Source organism: Dinoponera quadriceps, unplaced genomic scaffold (assembly GCF_001313825.1).
Source record: "Dinoponera quadriceps isolate SergipeBrazil2010 unplaced genomic scaffold, ASM131382v1 scaffold1070, whole genome shotgun sequence".
NCBI classification, from domain to species: domain Eukaryota; kingdom Metazoa; phylum Arthropoda; class Insecta; order Hymenoptera; family Formicidae; genus Dinoponera; species Dinoponera quadriceps.
The window spans coordinates 2,968,248-2,987,177 of record NW_014555341.1 but is presented as its reverse complement, the minus strand read 5'-3'; the positions used below and the strand labels follow the sequence as shown (position 1 = coordinate 2,987,177).

The window sequence follows — 18,930 nt, the reverse complement described above, 5'->3', positions numbered from 1 at the left end:
AGGGCCACTTAACAATTACGTCACGCTAAATTTGATTATTTTTTACTCCCTCCCTTCCTTTCGTCATTAGGTATTTGGCCCTTTCCAATACTATATATGGTGATATATGGAATTAATCCTTCTCCGTGACATATAGAATAAAAAAATAATTTATAACCATATTGTGGATAATAATTATTAGACTGCACGTTACTATCTTTTTCTAAAGTACAAATAATTTTTTAGCATATAATATCTAATTAATTTTGTCTTTACTTTGTCATTTTGATTAGCAAAAGTTGTGTTTTTAAAAGAATAAATGTAAAAAAATTAACATTTTGATTATTAACACAAAACCATGTCAAAACTTAAACATTTTCACCAAATATAACCAAACTCGTGTCACGAGTGCAAGTACAAAGTGAATAACTACACATATCCATATTTATAAGTTATGCCATCTAATTTGACGTTCCATTACTATCCCTTTCCTTGCCACAGACCGTCACGCAGGCTAATGAATCCCTTTCATCCCTCCCTCGCGGCGTAATTGTTGCATGGCCCCGTATTAGAAATAAAGTTAACAGAGTCCTTTGCGACTTGTTGGATATCTTCTATCGTTAGTAGTACGTAAGAATTTGGTTTCTACTCTTCCCATTTTCTAACGGCTGAACAAAAGATAAAGTTTCAGAGACTTTAATAATTGCATACTTTTTATTTTTAGCATTCAACAAGCATGTCTCACAATATTATCAGAGTTTAATTAGTTAAAGGTTTCCTATGGGAAAGCATATTTTCTATACATAACATATTTTCTATACAAGCTTGCTTTTTGTATATGGTGCTATCTACGGGTATTCCTTCTTACATTCGCGAACAATTCTATCGTGCCGATGTCTGTGAATGATCATCCGTACTTAGACCTGATTATCTATTTGTATCAAAACATGCATCGTACAAGTATTTTTCACGAGTCCTTTTTAATTTCAGGCATTGCGAGTTGAAGTTCGTTGCCCTCATTCACTAAAAAACTGTCATTATCATTCTTCAAACTAATCATTTTCAATCATTATCTTGATTTACAAAACATTAGTCAATAATTATCATCCTCATCTAATTACGTATCTTAGCTTTTCATTATAATTATTTTTTTGTAAGCTATGCTCTTTATTCTTCGTGGTTGTCAGTTTATATCTATACATGTCGTTCATCTACGTGTTATATTGTACAATTTGTTGTTCTTACAGGATTTATTCCTAGAGCATAATTCTAAAAGCCGATTCTATTCTATTCCATTATCTTCTATTTCTCGAGCTTCTAGTCGGCCGTAGTCCAAACCGCGTGTGTCTACCGTTTTTACATGGAACGTAACCATTCATTCGTGTCATTTTTAATTAAGATCTGCAAAAATCTCCAGTTAGGAATCTTGTATTAAGCTGAAACGAGAAATGAGAAAAAACGTACTCTATCTTTCAACACACGCGCGCGAGAAATGGAATTCAGTATCCGGGGCACTTTCGCGTCTGACGCCCGTCGCCTTTTTCCACTTTAACCTCTCGCGTATCCGGGAGTCATAATTTGTCGCGTTGTTGGCGAACGGGAGAGGAGCCGCGGGATGCCGCGGACGCAGTACGTTTCCATGTAGAAAGTCATTGCGAAGCTTCGCATAACTGCTCGAGTGAGTCACATGCATTCGATATAAATTCCCGGAATGACCGGGACGGCGGCGGAGGCGGTGACGACGACGACTACGAGATGTCGACGGCGGCTGACACGCTGCGCGGGTTTGTCAACAGGAAATAAAGTCGGTCACTTCGCTCTGCGCGGGGGTTAAAAGACGCGGAGATCCCAGCCACCCTCGACGTATATCCAATATCAGATAATTCGCCGTCCGTTTGACGAGGCGCGCATTAAAGACAGCAGCAACCCGCGCCGTCTCGAGGAACAGCGCATCGTCTCGAATTAAGCCGACGGCGGCTCACGACCGTTGCGTGGCAGACGGCCTTAATGGCCGCGGCACGGAAATATTTTATGGTGTGCACTTTCGAGCTGTCGCCGGATTTAGGACGAAGGTCACGACGGCCGTGCTCCGAGCGCAAAAATCTGGCGATTTCGTCCGTCTGTCGCCCGCGCGTTGCCATGACGATCGATCACGGCCGATAGTCTCCGACCCCCGTTAAGATTGGCGTTAAGACGACGCCGGAAGCCCGACTTCCACCTCTGGACCGGCCACACTTTGTTCATACTGTATTATGTATCGTGACATGAAGCATATATACTTCTCGTACGGCATAACGTCGAGATAAGTGCTATTATTCGCGCTCGATAGAATGAACCGGGCGACGTCGTGTCCACTCGCGAACGAGCGAGCGCGAACCATCGAGGGTAAATATAAATGCCAAGGCGCTCCCGAATTATTGTTAACGAGCGAAACGTCCATCTTGTATAGGCTTACGGCGAATCGTTAATTTTAGGTACTCCGAGAATACATTCGCGGCTGCGTATCTTAATGAGTTACTGAAGAGACTCGGCAGATATAACGATGCTACTGTGCAAACGCCGCCGTTATGAAATATTTCCGACTTCTCTCGATCTCGCTTCTCTTTGAGAATCGTCGCCGTTTGAAAGAACAAGTCTGTCGTCGCATTCTCCATTAACAACCGTCGGTCGCGGCGCGCACTTCCGAGGAATTTCGCGAAACTAATTCTCTCTCTCTCTCTCTCTCTCTTTCTCTCTCTCTCTCTCCCTTAGACTAAAAGAACTACTAGATCTCTAGATGATGTGATTGTTATTTTGCAATGCCGTGCTGAGACTTACAGACGCTCTTTTACAATAATTACGGCAAGGGTATGGAATTGACTGCCTTCAGTTTTTAGAACGTGCGAAGAGAGGTAGACTTTGAAACAAAGTTATATAAATATCTTTGAACTGATGTAGGATTTTGGTTGATGCTTATTATGTTTATGGGCACTAATCTGTCATAATTGTCTTTGGTGCTGTATGTGTCAAACATGTTGTACTGCATGAAAAATCACACTGAGAAAGTTTAGTCATTTAGTTGACTCAAGCAAAAAGCTTCTTTGAATATGGTCAAACAAATGTTTTGGCTGTGAGAGACAACATTTAGTTCTCTGACACGAAAATGAAAGAAATTTAATTCAAACAACCAAATTTTGGCTCTCACAACCAAAAAATTTGTCTATATCCAAACTTTTGAACTAACTAAATGGGGTTTTCAGCGCATAGAGAAATCGTTCTTCTAATTTTCAAAATTTCAAAATTTTTTTTAACATGTATGTTTTTAATATTGCTATTATTTCTATATCTAATATCATATTACTTTTTCTTTTCGTAAATTCATTATACGACATAAGCATTTGTGTTAACACCACTAATTTATTGTATATTGTGCTCTGCGCTTTAGAAGACTGTTCCAGAGCGCGTAATAAATGTTGCTATCTCTCTTTCTTTCTCTTTTTCTTTCTAATTTCACCGACTTTGTCGCTCTCTCTCTCTCTCGGTTGCAGATCGGAGCTTTTTAGTGGCGAACGCGCAACAGGGACTATGCCACATTATCTATTGCTCGGACGGTTTCTGCCGGCTGACGGGCTTCTCAAGGGCAGAAGTGATGCAGAGGCCGGCAGTCTGCGACTTCCTCCATGGACCAATGACGTCGCCGCACGCGGTTGCGGCCCTACGAGACGCCCTCTCCGCCGGCGTCGAAAAGCACTTCGAGATCCTCTACTACAGGAAAGATGGTGAGGGTTGTCTTTATTAATCACTCTCAATCTCTGCAGTCGCGACCGTTCGCATTGTATGTCACAAGGAAATACGATGACATAATCTAGCCGACGATCAGAAATCTTAGAGTTACGGAAAACCTAATAAAATTTTGGAAAGTTAGGCGACAAAGTTAAACTGTCTTGAGTGTCTAAAGTTCTGCGATATACTAGGACGTTGAACATGAGAAGTAGACTCTACTGTAGAACGTAAGGTACATAAACCCGAAGAATAAAAATACCCGGATCACTTTTCAACTCTCCAATTGTCGATCTATGGCTGTTTAGATATGCGTGTGTCATGCATCTAGTGCGTCGTGATAAGTTCAAAGTGGTATTGTCGTCCTTGTACGTATCTATGTATGTGCGAAAGAGAACAAGCAAGGAGCGAACGTATTTCGCACTAAAGATAGCTTCGGAAAGAGAACGGTTCGCACGAGGTCGAGATCCGGATTTTTCCACCGTGTCGTCGTCTTCGGGATATTTTTTTTAAGAAGGTGGAAAATATTTTTCGCGTCTACCGCCGTGCGAACGTCTTTGCCGTTTCCGGCGTGGAGCAGGCGGGCGAGATAAACATCCGCACGAGGTGTCACGCGACGGTGTAACTTTACGGTTATTGCCGGCGGAAATAAATCAATATAACGCGTTGTCGCAGGTAGAGATTTATTGGAGGCTAGCAGCGAAGTCGCGAACGCAGAAATATGCACATCGGCCATCTTCCGTCTTCTCCTCTTTTTCTTCGAAACGGATGTTGTTGGATTTATATGGGAACGTGCAACATCAAGTTGAGCGCGCAAATTGCAGGTTTCTATGAAAAAATATAGTTCGCATTTCACGATTCAGCACTCTTTCTTTATTTGCCAACGTAGATTCGGTATGGGTTCCCTCTCAACGTAGCATTTCGTCCCCCTTCATTTTTGTCCCGACTTTACGATTACGCCGAATCTATTAAGCACCCGACTAAGATCTCGTTCCGAAGGAACGAATCAGCGAGACGTGGCTTCCTCGGATGTACGGCAGATGTAACAGAAGCTCGGTTATTTGGAGCAGGAAGATTGAATTTGTTCGCAGGCCAGTGGTTACTTCGAACTCGATTTTGCCGTAGTGTCTGACCTTAGCCGCGGTGAAATCAATAGTCACTACTGTATAATTTATCATAGTCATAGTGCGGAACCTCCCACCTCGGAAAGAGTTTATATAGCCTCGTACAAGCGGCCTAACTTCCTGAATTTTTCGGGCGACACTATAAAAAATGTATCTATATATCATTGTGCTGTATTCGTCGAACACAAAATGAAAGGTTCTGTTTTAACGGTTTCGCTTTAAAGGCCGCACATACGCAAATACACGAGAAGTGCGGTGGTAAAGTGGTAAATGTTATCGTCAAGTGCATACTCAAGATGGAGAGTAGTACGTATTATAATGTTTCCTCGGAGATCGGCCGACACAAAGCACATAATTGTAAAGTTAATCGAGTTAAAAGCTGTCGTGACAGTGCAACGCGTGGAAATACATTCATAACGGATCCTTTCTCTCGCTCTCTCTCTCTCTCTCTCTATATATATATATATATATATATCTCCCCCTGTTTCTTCCTCGGTATCACTCAGGTCGGCGTTGCAGCGGAACAAAAAGTTTGCTCGCTTTACCCCTTTTCTCCGTCCTCTCGAGATGGACGGGCACTTTGCTTCGTCGTGAGACGCCCGGCGCGTTAATTAAGGAGCTTAATTAAACCTCGCTACGCGACGAGACGTAGGAGTGTCGATGGAGCGAGACGCGAAGAGCGTGTCACGAACACCTGCAGCCACTTCCCGGAGCAAAACACTGCGAGTGTTAGCACAGGAGATTCGCGGATAGTTACGTGCCAGTGATTCCACCCTTTGTTGAAACAACAAACTTTTGCACTTCCCGGAGCACGCGTCACGTGACGTTGATGGCCACTTTGCGAGCGGAAGAGAAGCGCATGATAGTCTCTTGGGAGGCGCTAGAAAGATAGGACAAAGAATAATTGACCGATATGGACAATTTTCCAATCATCGATAACTTGAGCCTGTGAACCTATTCTTATCCGCGTTACTTGTTATTTTTATCATTTTTATTTTTCTCGGTATCACGTCGCAGTAGATGAGGCACATTGCTCTCCCCTCTTTTTTCCTCTCTTCCTCTCTCTTTCTCCCATTTTTAAATTATTTTTCTCCGCTAACAAAAGACTATGAGCGAAAGCTAATCGCATGATGGATTACGGCTATCGTTGAATTATTATCGTTCCTGGTATCAACCGTATCCCGTATCTGGCTCACCGGAGAATCGATTTACGAGACAATGGAAAGCGCACGTCTTCGCGAGAGTTAACGCAACGCCAGCTTTATGACGCGCGCCCTTGAATGAGTCTCTACCTACGGACGTTAGTACAGTTACGAACATGGAAAATTAATCAATGGTCTGTCGAGTTTCAAACTACGACTTCGTGCATTAGACAGGACTGCAGTTAGCTAATTACACGGAACTTTTAACGGCTAAAATATGTATCGATAGTTACGAAACTCGAAAGAAAAAAAAGAAAAAGAGAGAACTGGGGAAATTAAAATTAGAATTTTTACAAGAACGCAGCCAAATATTCCCAAACATTAAGAAGCTTTCTGAGGCGCCGAGAGAGTTTGTTGCAGAAGTCGATTGCTAAAAGCAAAGATGATAAATTCACGTAGAAATACATTTTGTCTTAATGCCTCAACGAATTAGTTTTATTTTTCTCCGACGCAACCACAGTAGGTAATTGAGATGAATAATAAAATCGCGCAGCTTTCGAGAACGGATGAATAGCCGCTGTATATAATCCGTGACGGCGTATAATTGATAGTTGTCTACCAGCTCACTTTTATGGATAACGTGGATAACGCGACAAAAAATTATAATTCAAATTAAAAGAGCGATTAATGACCTCCGACTGTGAAGATTGCGGAAAGATAAGAGAGCGAGCATGCATCAATTATTCTGCCATAGACATGATAACATCCGTTCATTAACGCTAGCTGTTAGTCCTTTCGCGTTTAATGGAACGAACTTGTCAGGAGTGAAGAGACATTAGTGACAAATCGATTTCACTGCAGCAAGGAAACTTCTCGCCGGACAAGCACTAGTTTGCTAAATTGACTTATCATAGTTTGTAAGGATCGATCGATATACGTTATAACAGCAGTAATAACCGTGATTTAACACACGACAATGCTTAATATCGTTTTTGCAGACATTCAATCATTCAAGAATTCGAAAACTGTCAGTACATTGTCAACCATATATCGCTAAAATTAGAGGTACACGTTGAAAAACCTTGTATAATTACGAAGGTCACTTATACGTAGAGATACTTCGAATTTGAAGATACTACGCGATAGTACCTCCAAATTTGGAGGTAAAGTAGATCATATTTAGTTTTCACACTTTTTATATATTGATTAAAAGTAAAATAATTCTAAAATATTGTATAGAATATTTTATAATATTATGTACATTATAATGTAGCCACATTCTTTAGATAAAAGAAAACAAATATTAATCTTATATATATTTATGCACAAAGTATTTAATTATAAACAAGGTCACGTAAATGTGATATCTCACCTAATATCTTGAGATAATACTGTATAATACTATTATATTATACACATAAGTGTGTAAAAATGACATACTTGGATTTGCGGTGTAATTTTTATGCACTGGTATGTAAAATTGTAATTCTTATACATTTATGTGTGTAAAATTGTAATTTTTATATACATATGTGTGTGAAATTGCACTAGGTAACACGTGTAAATTAGAAACGCGTAAAAAATGACTACGTAAAGTATGCAAAATTATATATTTGGATTTGCAGTGTAAGGCTTTTATTTCAACGTGTATCTCCAATTTTGGCGATACATGATTAATAATGTAATATACCTTGATATTTAATTGAAAAAGAAATCAAACCAACCGATAGTAATTACGTCATCGTGATATCTGCTCTGCCCCTCCCTCCCCCNNNCCTCCCTACTCTCTTTCCTCTCCTTTCTTTCTTTTTCTTTCTCCATTTCGCTGCATTTCTCCCACTTCCCTCTCCTTTTCCGCGATACCCATTTCGCGAGCGCCTCCTTCAGAAAAGCTCTCCCACGTAGTTACGCAACAACGCTCGCGGCCGCGAGGACGGTGTTTTGAGGCGTCCAAGAATAGTCACGTGCTCGTATTCCACCCCCTTCTCTTATTCCTGAAACGTCCGCCGTTACCTTCTCCTCCTCCTTCACCTGCTCCTCCTCTCGCTCCTCCGACATACCCCTTTTCGCGCGATATCCCCTCCCGAACAGCGTCGTTTAGTCAATGACATCACGGAGGCGCTCGAACTCACCCCCTCTCGCGTGTTTGGTCCACCGGTGGCGTCTACCACGCGTGACGTCATCAACAGCCTACCTACGTCGCCCTCCAACCCTCTCCACCCGGCCGCCATCCAACGCCATCGGCAGCTGGCGATGGCTGTAAGCTCAGCGCGAGCTACAAAGCTCTCTGTGGCGTCACAGGACAACGACCCGCGTTCGAGGCGCGCCATGGCCGGTCGGCCGGTCGATCGGTGCTTCGACACGAGCGCAAGCCTCGCCTCGATTTCGAAAGCTCCGACTGTAAGCTCACCGGGGAACGGCCGGCGCGGCCTATTCGGCGTCGCCTGAGACGCAAGCTTGCAGTCTCCGCGGCGACAGCGAGCCGAGCTTTCGCCGAGTGTATGGCTCGCTCGCTCGCGAGAGGAGGTGATCCCCGTCGCGGTGTCGTTGTTGGCAAAGCGAACTTTCCGTGCCGTGACGATGGCGCGTCGGGCTGATCGAGTTTGCAGCTTTCGACACACCGCGAGAAGGCGGACCTCGTCGCGTCAAGTAGCCGGACGCGATGCTGAGATATAGCGGTAACTCGGATACGAGGGTACATCGCAGAAACTATATACGATAGGTCTTACAATTATATTGTGGAGAAATAATGAATTTGATTTGGTTATGACAAGGTCGATATGAGCATGTTTACGAACAGCGAGATAACGCATCTTGTGGTTCGCTGATCGAGCTTTCGATAAGCTAGAGAAACACTTTGCTTGAGTACGGGGTTAACTATAACGACATCGAATCGTACGTGAAACGCTCTAAGAGCAGTGGTAAGCGTGAACTTGCTTATTTTTCTATTTTTTAGTGCTATTTTCAAGAAATTAATTTCAACTTGGAAGATAAAAGCGAATTATCGCACACACGGTGGTGATAACGCGATTATCTACGTAACGCAAAGAGGTTGTGCCATTTCCGTGCACTAAAAATTTTACGGCGTGCTTCTCCTTTCGCGATGTGAGATTTCGCGGTCAATTTAACGAAGATGTTTCGGAGCAGCGTTTTCAAAGCACGAAAGCATGTATATTCGCACGCTCGTCGTTGCGGAGAACCACGCTTTACCGGAGGTGTCGATGTATTGATCATGCGAATGTGCAATTTCGCCGGCGCTGCGTTATCTGACCTGTTTGGTGAATAAATTCCGATTCGCGTATAGTTTCCGATATCGGCGTCGTCGCCGATGTCGGGATGAAACTCGCATGCTCCGGGAAAATCCGCAACGCTCCGCAGTGCAAACTATAAAATTTCTCCACGGAGTTGCTGTGTCTGGCCCATTACGGAATTTACTACTTGATATCAATATATTTATCGAAACCGTCCTGGTCGACGCAATAAGCTCTCACGTGCGATAAATTTATACGATTACATTCGTAGGTGTACATTTTCACAAACACATTGAGAAACTCATTTAATTGACTTAAATTTAATTCTAAAGGTTTGGGTTTCGAAGCCAAACCTTCTTCATTCTCGTTTCAGAAAAACCAAACCTTTGGTGCAGAGAACCAAAACATTTTTTGCCCATATCTAAGTGAGAATTTAGTTTAAGTCAATTAACTAACTGGCTTCCTCGGTGCATTTTTTTCACCGTAACTTCTTCTGCAGAATCCCTAAATTAATTTCGTCGTGAACACGAGACGGTAATTTTATATATGATTTATGTATGATTAAAGAAATTAAGGAGGCTTTATCTTTCTCCTTTGATAAAACACTTCGATTGAAGATCTTGAAGATTAAGCTGCACATCGTTATCGTGCGCAACCGACACAATCAGTCGAGATTCTTGTGCGCATTCTTTCGCAGATATTACCTGTTGAATTTTCACTCATGTCGCAACGGCGCGATCGCAATTTCTGAGTCCCCGGGGAACAGCGCAATACGAATAGTGGATCTGTTTGTAAATCTTTTATATTACGCCAGCGAAGCTGTAAGCTCGATCGCGCTCTCCAACAAGAGACTTATTCGTCCTCGGACCGCTATAGAGATTCCGCTCTCACGAAATCGATTTCCGGCCTGTTCATGCGAGGCCTCGCTGAATTCCGCCGGGAACGAGCGCGAATAAGAGCGCGCGATGAGCTGCGACACGGAAAGCGCGGGGGAAGAACGAAAATAGATCTCCGCGAAATTGTAGGTTTAATTTACTTACCTCTTACAATTAGCATCATCTTCCGTTTTCCACGTTCGCCACCGTGTACTGTTAGTCTTTCGAAATTATAATTAGGTCCTTGTGCTCGTGCGAATTTTCATAGCGACTCAACCGAGCGTACAATTTCGCTATTTAATCTTGACGTCCCTTCCCGATTCGCTGCTGAATTATCTAAACCGTGCAATTTTTTTGAACGCCGGATGCGACTATATAACGGCGATCAACGCAATATACTATCGCGGGACGCTGTTAAAATAAACCAGATGTATTCTACTCTCATAAATTCTGTAGGACGATCCGAGTTATTCCTATTTAGTTCCTCGACATTCTAGTTCTTCTCTCTTTCTTTCTCTCTGCGCGTCTACGTTCTTTCTTTATTTAAAACGTCGAGGTATTTGGCGAAAAGGTCAAGGCTGCACCTCTCCTAATGTGTATTTTTAGTGCAGAGAGACACGTAAATTAATATTTTACGTCGAGCCTCGAAATATCCCGCGGTTCAACCTTAAACAGAAAGCTTCTCAGACCCTTGTCATTTTTTATATTTTCGAGAGACCGCGCTGCGCGCGGAATAAGTCTTCCTCGGAATTGAGTTTTCTCGTTGTCCCGGTGATTTACAGAGAATCTCTGACAGAAGCTTTCGATGAGGCGAGCTTTGCCGAGTTGCGCGCAATTCTTCGAGTCGACAGAATTTTGACATCTGGTAAGCTCTCTCTCTCTATCTCTCTCTCTCTCTCTCGTGTGTGAGATGTCGAGGAGCTTCTCAAGATCTTGTTTACGATCTTCTCTTTCCACGTCGCGCTTAATTTCGAATCATCCGATGAATGCGCATTCTCTTCGCTCTTCGGATCAGCCGGCGTGTAAAAAATATATTTCACCACCCACGGGGTCAATGACAGTTATGAATTTAAAGTAACTCGCCGAGACGTCGTGGTGAGCATCGCGAAGAATTTTCATGAAATTCCCGAGAGGAGCAAAAGAATGCACCTTATTACGCATGGGCTTGACATACTCCGCAAAAGCGTCATCGTGCTGGAAATTTTTCGCACGTAGCTTGACAGCAGTATCTGTCAATGCATTAGGCGTGTGCAATAAGTCCACGTGTCGGCGTCAATGATAGATCAGAGATAATACGTAAAATGTGTAATTGATAATTAAAGACTTCATTGTTAGATTAGCCGATTCTATGTCGGGATCGAATTTTCGATAACGTTTAAATCTTGCACGAGTCAGCGCCCATCGAGAAAGTGTTGCCTCGTTTCCTACGGGGTGATACCTTCACAGATCTCGAAATACGGGCCGCATTTTGTTCCACGTTGCCTCTTTTTGCAAACGGGATACGTCAAAATTGCTGTTTCCCGTCGAGCAGAGCCGATTGGTGGCGGCAGGAAGTTTGTTCATACTTGCAATCGTCTGAAGACGTTATTTCGGCGGAGGGCGACCGGACGTTACTTTCCATTCGCATGAAAAGAGGTCACGAGCGCGCCTTCCAAAGGCACCCACCGGCGAAATTAGTCCCGCCGCAGAACGTCGCTCATCACTTCCGAAAGTAATCTGGAAGAAGTCCCCGTAAGGTCGAAGGTAACAAGAAAATAGAGACTTGTCGCGGCCGAAGAACGGTTAAATTCCCGCGTCGCAGAAAACGAGTCGCGCTTGTCAATAAGGGGACGGAAGTTTGCTACAATATTTGTTTGCGCGGCAGATAGCTTAACTGTAGCTTAATCCTCGGAGGAATAATGCGGCTATATCCGCGGATCGCATCAACAATTTCCTAGTGCGAACAAATGGCAGACGCATCATTCTTTATTTAGATCAGTGCAAAATTTATCCTCGCTCGTATCTCCTCGAACAGCATCGAGAGCAACAAAATCTCACGAGAAGCGCGTTCTTCGCAATCGAAGAGGAAACTTTGTTTAATTCGATCTCTGTTAAAAAAAAGGACGCAAAATACGTGAGCGTATTGGAGGAATAGTTCGACCGCTAACATGCTCAACATGTACGTAGGCGAGTATATCAAAGTCAACGCATTCCGCGTTTATGTTTGGTATTCCGTTACATCGGTGTGCTATGTAAGTGCGAATCTTTCGGCATGAATGCAGATCAAGCCAAATATTCACAACGCTCGCATTACATTCGACCTCTAGGTTTGTGCTCCAAAACTGTTACATTCCTGAGTTATGATTAGACTTTCCTGAGTTCTAACCCTGGCCGCAGGTAGACGGAAATATCTTTCCGACGAAGTACGCGACACATGCACGCATAATTAGAATCGATTAGCGGAAGAGAGAGGAATAGAGGTAAAAGACGGTTAGCTATGTCATGTTTTATCCATCCCGTACGATNGGGGGGGGGGGGGGAGGATTACCTGTCACGTGGCCATTTCTGGCAAGTGTACTGGTTGTCGAGCTTTTGGGAAGCTTGCGAGGCCAAGCTCGAAAGCGCTGTTTGAAAAGGGAACGAGCCCGATAAAGAGAGTGGAAATGCGCGAGAAAGAGGTGGCGGAAGAGAGAGGGCAAAATAAACGGGGAGAGGAGAGGGGGTGGATCGAGAAAGAGGGAAAGAGACCGCGCGTTATTTCTGTGCACCGCTTGGCCTGCACCGCACGCTGCCACGTCACAGGGGCATTGCACTCCGTGACGTCACGGTGGCACAGCGTCATCGACCAATTGGAGGCAGCCGTTAACCCATTAACCACTCGCTCGCTCGCTCCACTGCGGTATCGTGACCCGCTCGCTATCCACCAATCCTCTCGCCGGATACTGGCACGATGTCATGGGATGTTCGATAAATACTGGTTGGTGTTTTCTTCTTGCGCATATTTGCTAGATTCTTAGAGACAAATTTATCTATTTTTTTATGATATCGTATGCTTGTACACGCAAGTATACAGATAAATTGATAGCGTTCGGCACGTTCGTAGAAGCTGTGAAACTCGAAGAGACACAATTATCAGCGGGAAGAAATTTGCTTCGAACTCGCCTCGGAATAAATACGTTAGTAGGAAGCGATCAAATGTGATACTACGGATTGTAAGCTCGCAATGTTCTCCTGCAATCGCGAATGGTACCACGTGTGACGCACGAAAGATTAAGCCGGTGGATGATGGAGAGGGTTGTTATCGATCGACGAGAGTGTTTAATGAGAATCGATGACGGGCCGAGGGCGGGCACCTGTTCGTTAATTTGGGCAATCCCGATCGCACCCCTCGCAAGGTCAGTGTGTGAGCCCGAGGCGGCTGGTGGATCAGGAAGGGCCATGTGTGTAAATTAGTCTCACGGATTAAACGTGGACTCGATTTATTTTTGGCGCGGGGAAGCGCCCCGAGGGGGATACTTATTTATAGCGCCCGGTCGGCTTTGCCGTGTAGCAAATTTAGAAACTCATTTCGCTATCTTCGCCACACTGCGTATTATCAAATTCCGGCTGTTTCTTCCTGCGGGATCGGGACGCAGGAGGAAGGATGTCACGTACGTTTGGCCGTCGGCCAGAACTATTGTTCCGTAGCCTCGCCTATTTTACGCGCTCGCTGATAACCATAAATATCCGTCTCTCCGCGTCCTTTTGTCGTGGCGGTATATTTCCTTGTTCTCGCTCAATGGCTATTCCTGGATAATTGATGAGAGCATTATTGCCGAGACCAGGCGTCATTTTTCACGTGATCGGTTACTCTTTTATTACCGTTATAAATAGAAGCAGTTCATCTTGATCATTCAATCGCCGGTTCTGAGTCGAATTTAATTTCGAAGGCTTGAGAATACTTATAAACTCGGAACTCAAGAAAGAAGAGAAGACCGATGGCTACCGAGGTGGAATTACCTTGCTGTGTTTTTTTCTCTCGCGAGACAGAAATTGCGAGCTGAAGAGTAAATATCTGTATAAATCGTTGTTTCATTACGATGAACACGATGCGAGAATAGACTCTCGACGTGTAGATGTAGACATTGAACGGTTGTTGTGCTTCACCTGCCCAATCGACGTGAGACACGATACTCTATTGGACGAGTACAGGCGGCTGCCTTTAGCTGGTTCAGGAGAGGTTTTTTCTTTATTAGCAATTTTTTCGGTGCTGTAAAGCGACGACAATGCGATCTGTCGCAACGAGCACACCGTCGACGAGAACGGCGTAAGTATCAACGAGAGTTTATTATCGTCTACACGAGGTGCTCTCGAAATAGGCGCAGACTACTGGACTCTTCTCGCTCTCTCTCTCTCTCTCTCTCTCCCCCGCGAGGCCCGTGGTCATAGTAAAACTGTTACAGTCGCGCGCACCGTCACTCTAATATTAGCCGTAAAGCACCACCCCGTACGCTCTCTCCTGCGTGCGTGCCGTAAATTAGCGGCGCGAGCACGTGTATTAGCGACGTTCGTGGAAATAAATCGATGCGCATCGCGACAGCTCGATGCTAAGCGAGAAATTTGCTCGTTTCTTTGAAGCGCGAGCTCCGCGCGCATTTCGCCGCCAACGCCATCGGCGCGGCGCCGGTTCATGCTCCAAACAGCATGAAATACGAATGTGCCCGGTGCTATCATAAATCAGCCCGCAATTTCTTTGCCTGCGAGGAAGAAAAGAAACGCGAAGTAATCCCTCCGCGGCACTTGTCGCTCTTTTTGTTTCTTTTTTCTACATCCCGAGCATCGGTTAATAAAAAACCTTTCCCTCCCTCTCTCTCTCTTTCTTTCTTTCTCTTTCTTTGTACCCTCTCACCTTTCGGGCTCGAAATGGAAGCGTCTCCCCCCTTCGTCTTGGTCCGAGGGCAATCCTGTAGTTTGAGCTACACGCGCAGGCTTTTCCTTCTAAATCCTCCTCCCTTCCTTTTGCTAACGAACTCAATGACGCGAGAAAAGCTATTTCACAACCAGCCATTGATTCTTCGCGCTCGTAGCCACGATCGATAGGTGAGTGGTGTTTTATTAGGCGACCGGCGGGGGCGGATTATCGGATTTTCGGAGGAAGGAGTCCCGAAGACGGGATCGATGAGAGTGCACCATCCCCTTTATCCCTTCGGCCTCCAATATCACACCCGGCGTCTCCCCCTTTTTCGCCAGTGATACTGAATGGGTCGTGGGTGCGTTCACCTCCAGTGGCGCATCGTCCCTTCCTTATCCTATAGCGCGCGTGTACCTGCCCGTTGCTCCCCGTCATCGCTAAATTCGCCCGGCTAAGCGTCGTCGGGCGCTCCTTGTTGGCCTGAAAGTCGCACCACGAGGACCTAACGAGACAAGATTACTCGAGCGAGACAAAGCGAGTGTTCTTCAACACCGTCTCTCGACTGGCGCGCTCGCGCACGGTCTCAGAAATTGCGCCCCCGGACTTTTATCCCGGACGAGAAGATCTCTTTCCTTGTCCCTCCGCGGATTGGCTCGCGTATTTCGAGCGAGATCCCACAAAATCCGCATTGGCTCGCGGTTCTTTGTCCTCCCGGTGCCCGTTATCTGCCCGCCAGCTGTTTCTAACAGCTTTTCTAGGATCGGAGATCGGTCTGATTCTCTGCGCAAATTGTGCGCGCGTGTGTTTTCCGTGTTAGACGGATGAAATTCAGAAATTCAGCTGTTCCAAGGTCCAACTTACCATGTATAACGACAATAATATTAGTAGTAATATAAATAGTAGTTATTACAGTCTCGTATGCGTGCGCTCTCTCGTGAGCAAACGCATCGCACAAAATTCTGTTAACTTCTACGCGGGGAAAAAATTAGTATCAATTTAAGACACATATTCTCATATATAAACAAGAATATATAATCTTATATGAAAATAAAACTTGCTTACATGAAGAAATTCTATATATTTCCATGAAATAAGTAAAAACAATAAATTCGGGACTGCAGCAACTAATTAGCGCTTAATTAGGCGATAAGTTTGAATTTGATTTTCAGTGGCAGGGATGCTAAGTTACCGAACGTAAAATTCACAAATACACGTTTAAGACTCGAGTCATCTGACGCTATTCTTCTAAATCTTTCTTCAGCTACTCTGAAAGTGTTCTATAGACGCCTAATGAGGTCGAGGTATAACGAGGCCCGATCTGTTGGCTAGCTCACAAGCGATTATTATACAGCTGTTCCGCTCAGCTTCGATACGATACGTCGTGCCGGGGCACGCTCGCATTGATCCGTCGACAGCAATTTGCTACGGATGGCTTTTACGACGGTTACGAGGATTGTATGTTGTGCCATATATTAATACTGACGAATTTACGATAGTGAGTGACCGATAATGCACGTTTCCCGGTACAATGTCTTTGCTAACAGGCGGACGCATCCCCGGGGTGCGTATTTAGGTTGTGTACGTCATATTACACATTTGGATCTGATATTATGTAAACGTATAATAATGGCTTTTCCGGATTATCTCATACATGTTTTATATCAATTTATTGTCGCATTTAACATTCGCGTATTTATCCATGGAAGCTGACGGAAAATGTTTTCTCGTCGTTCGCAACCAGCGAACGCGCTTTAATTTTAAAGAAAATCGATTGCTCCTGTCTGGGAGCACGGAATATCAGACTCGTTACTTCTTCAGTCCCGTTTAATGTTTATGTCGTGCGTAGAAAATTTGCGGGGCGCGTGCTTCATTCCGCACAAATTTACTCCGCGTACGGTCGTACATTCCGACGAACGGCCACTTTTACTGTCGGTTTTACGAGCGAGCGTGTTTTCAAAACATCATCCTCGTAAAATCAGCTGCTGCAGTATCTCCGATGTGCTCTCTCGGCCGTCGTTTTTTTCCCCTCTTCTTTTTTTCCTTCCGCACCCGTGAATCTTTAATGTTTGTCGTAGTGACCATTCGGGCCGGAACCGCGCGAAGATAAAACAGTCGTCCTTCGCCTTATCTGCTACTCCGAAGTGGGAAATGCTGTTCCCGGCAATATCATTTAACCTTTTCAATGGCACCACAGCGCCAAAAAATCTCGCACTTTCCGGCACATCAATCTTTATCCCGGCCGCATATCTTTCTAATCGGAGCGAAGGCAGAATTATGCCCGCCGGAACAATTTTTCAAGCAAAAACTCTCCGACGCAAAATAGCTGGAATATTTTGATCGAAGCTCAAAATTATACTCACACCTCGGCCTGAAATTTACTTTTAATAAGGACGATATAATACCAAAATACCTTTTATTCGCGAGAGTATAAATCAATCCATGTGCGCCCGGGCCGGCTGAGATTAAGTCATTTCTTGACATTGCTTGCAGAACAAACAAGAACTCATCCACGTAACATCGACATAAACTGTACGCCTTTGTTATCTTCCTGTGTTGACAAACATGCGGTAACGATGTTAAAACCAATTAAAACCAGACAACGAAAATCCCCTGTTGATTGGCGGTCGAAGCCCCTCTTAATTGAGTGAACTTCTGGCTTTTATTTGCGATCCTTTTTTACACAAAGTGTAGAAGCCCGCCAACAGTTATCGGAAAAAATGGAAAACGCTTTTGAAGTCGAGAAATAATCATCACGGAAGATTACAACGTCGAATTGTTACCCCTAGAAATTCTACGGACACATGATCATTCCCTCTCGCTTGGCGAACGCGTTTAGGAGTTCGCACGCGTGTGCCGTCGAGAGTGCGACGATTTCGCTCGTATTTAAAGAGGACCTCAAAAGTCAGCTCTATGCGTGATCCCACATGCAGACACACACATGTACAGAAAGACAAAGAGAAACCGCGAGAGGGAGAAAGAACACCGGCGGATCGATAGGGCAGCAGCTTGTCGTGACGTTACTGAAGAAACTACACGTATCGGCCGCTTTAAGCGTTAACAATATGCGTGGTGTCAGCTGGAAAATTAACGGCTGGGGCTTTCCGGGAAATCGGAGCGGTTGTCTGGAATGTCTTATTTAATTTAGTTACCGAGACGTCCAAATCGGATTACTAAAACTATAGAAGCGCACCTGGGAAAAATGCGCCCTTACTTATGCAGAGGAAATAATTGCGTTCCACTGAAAGTGCATTAAGATAATTTTCAATTATCATAATTTTACGAGGTTAAACGGCGGAGACGCTAAACGCCCCATTTTTTCTGCGCGCCACGTGGAAGATAGTGTATGTGCAATCGCTCCGCTGAGTGTCTGCATACATATATGTGTGTGTGTGTGTGTGTGAGGTGCATCTATATTTAGGAGGAAAACATGGAAAATGTGGCACCATCCTTGACCGTGACATCGATCGGCGTGAAGTATGACCGTTTGATCACGACGAAAAACAAGCGTTCTATTGTGGTACCACACCAAGTCAAAGTTAAATGACGACTGTGTAATCCGATAGGACATGTGGATCTTATCAAAGATGTTGACGTTGCGCGGGGATGACGTCCACCATGGAATATCCAGGTGGCAATCTTGGCACGGTTTCGGATGCGGGCATATTTTCGCACGGGACACACTTTCCTTCCGCTGATGCCTTTTGAATCTCGTCCAAGGTGCCACGTCGGAGCGAACATCGCCGCTAATTAGTCCGTAAGACACGCTTAAGCTGCGAGTCTCATTAACGCCTCGCGTGCGAAATTATTTCCCCTTCGGGCGGGGGAAATCGACCGATTTTACGAGATTAAAACTGCGCCCACCGCGGAAACTGACGCTTTTCTGATAATCCGTATAGAAATTTCCCAAACACTCTCAAATATAATATAAAT

At 44.5% G+C, this 18,930-nt stretch overlaps 1 protein-coding gene across 16 annotated transcripts in view; it reads left to right on the top strand.

Annotated features, from left to right (window-relative positions):
- The window catches only part of LOC106743890 (potassium voltage-gated channel subfamily H member 6), a 114,799-nt gene that overhangs the window by 18,562 nt on the left and 77,307 nt on the right, over positions 1 to 18,930 (top strand). For all 16 annotated transcript variants that reach the window (XM_014618151.1, XM_014618149.1, XM_014618157.1 and 13 more), the window contains one exon: positions 3,507 to 3,737. In XM_014618151.1, the coding sequence (XP_014473637.1) occupies positions 3,507 to 3,737 (231 nt within the window). The remainder of the gene's footprint in view (positions 1 to 3,506; positions 3,738 to 18,930) is intronic.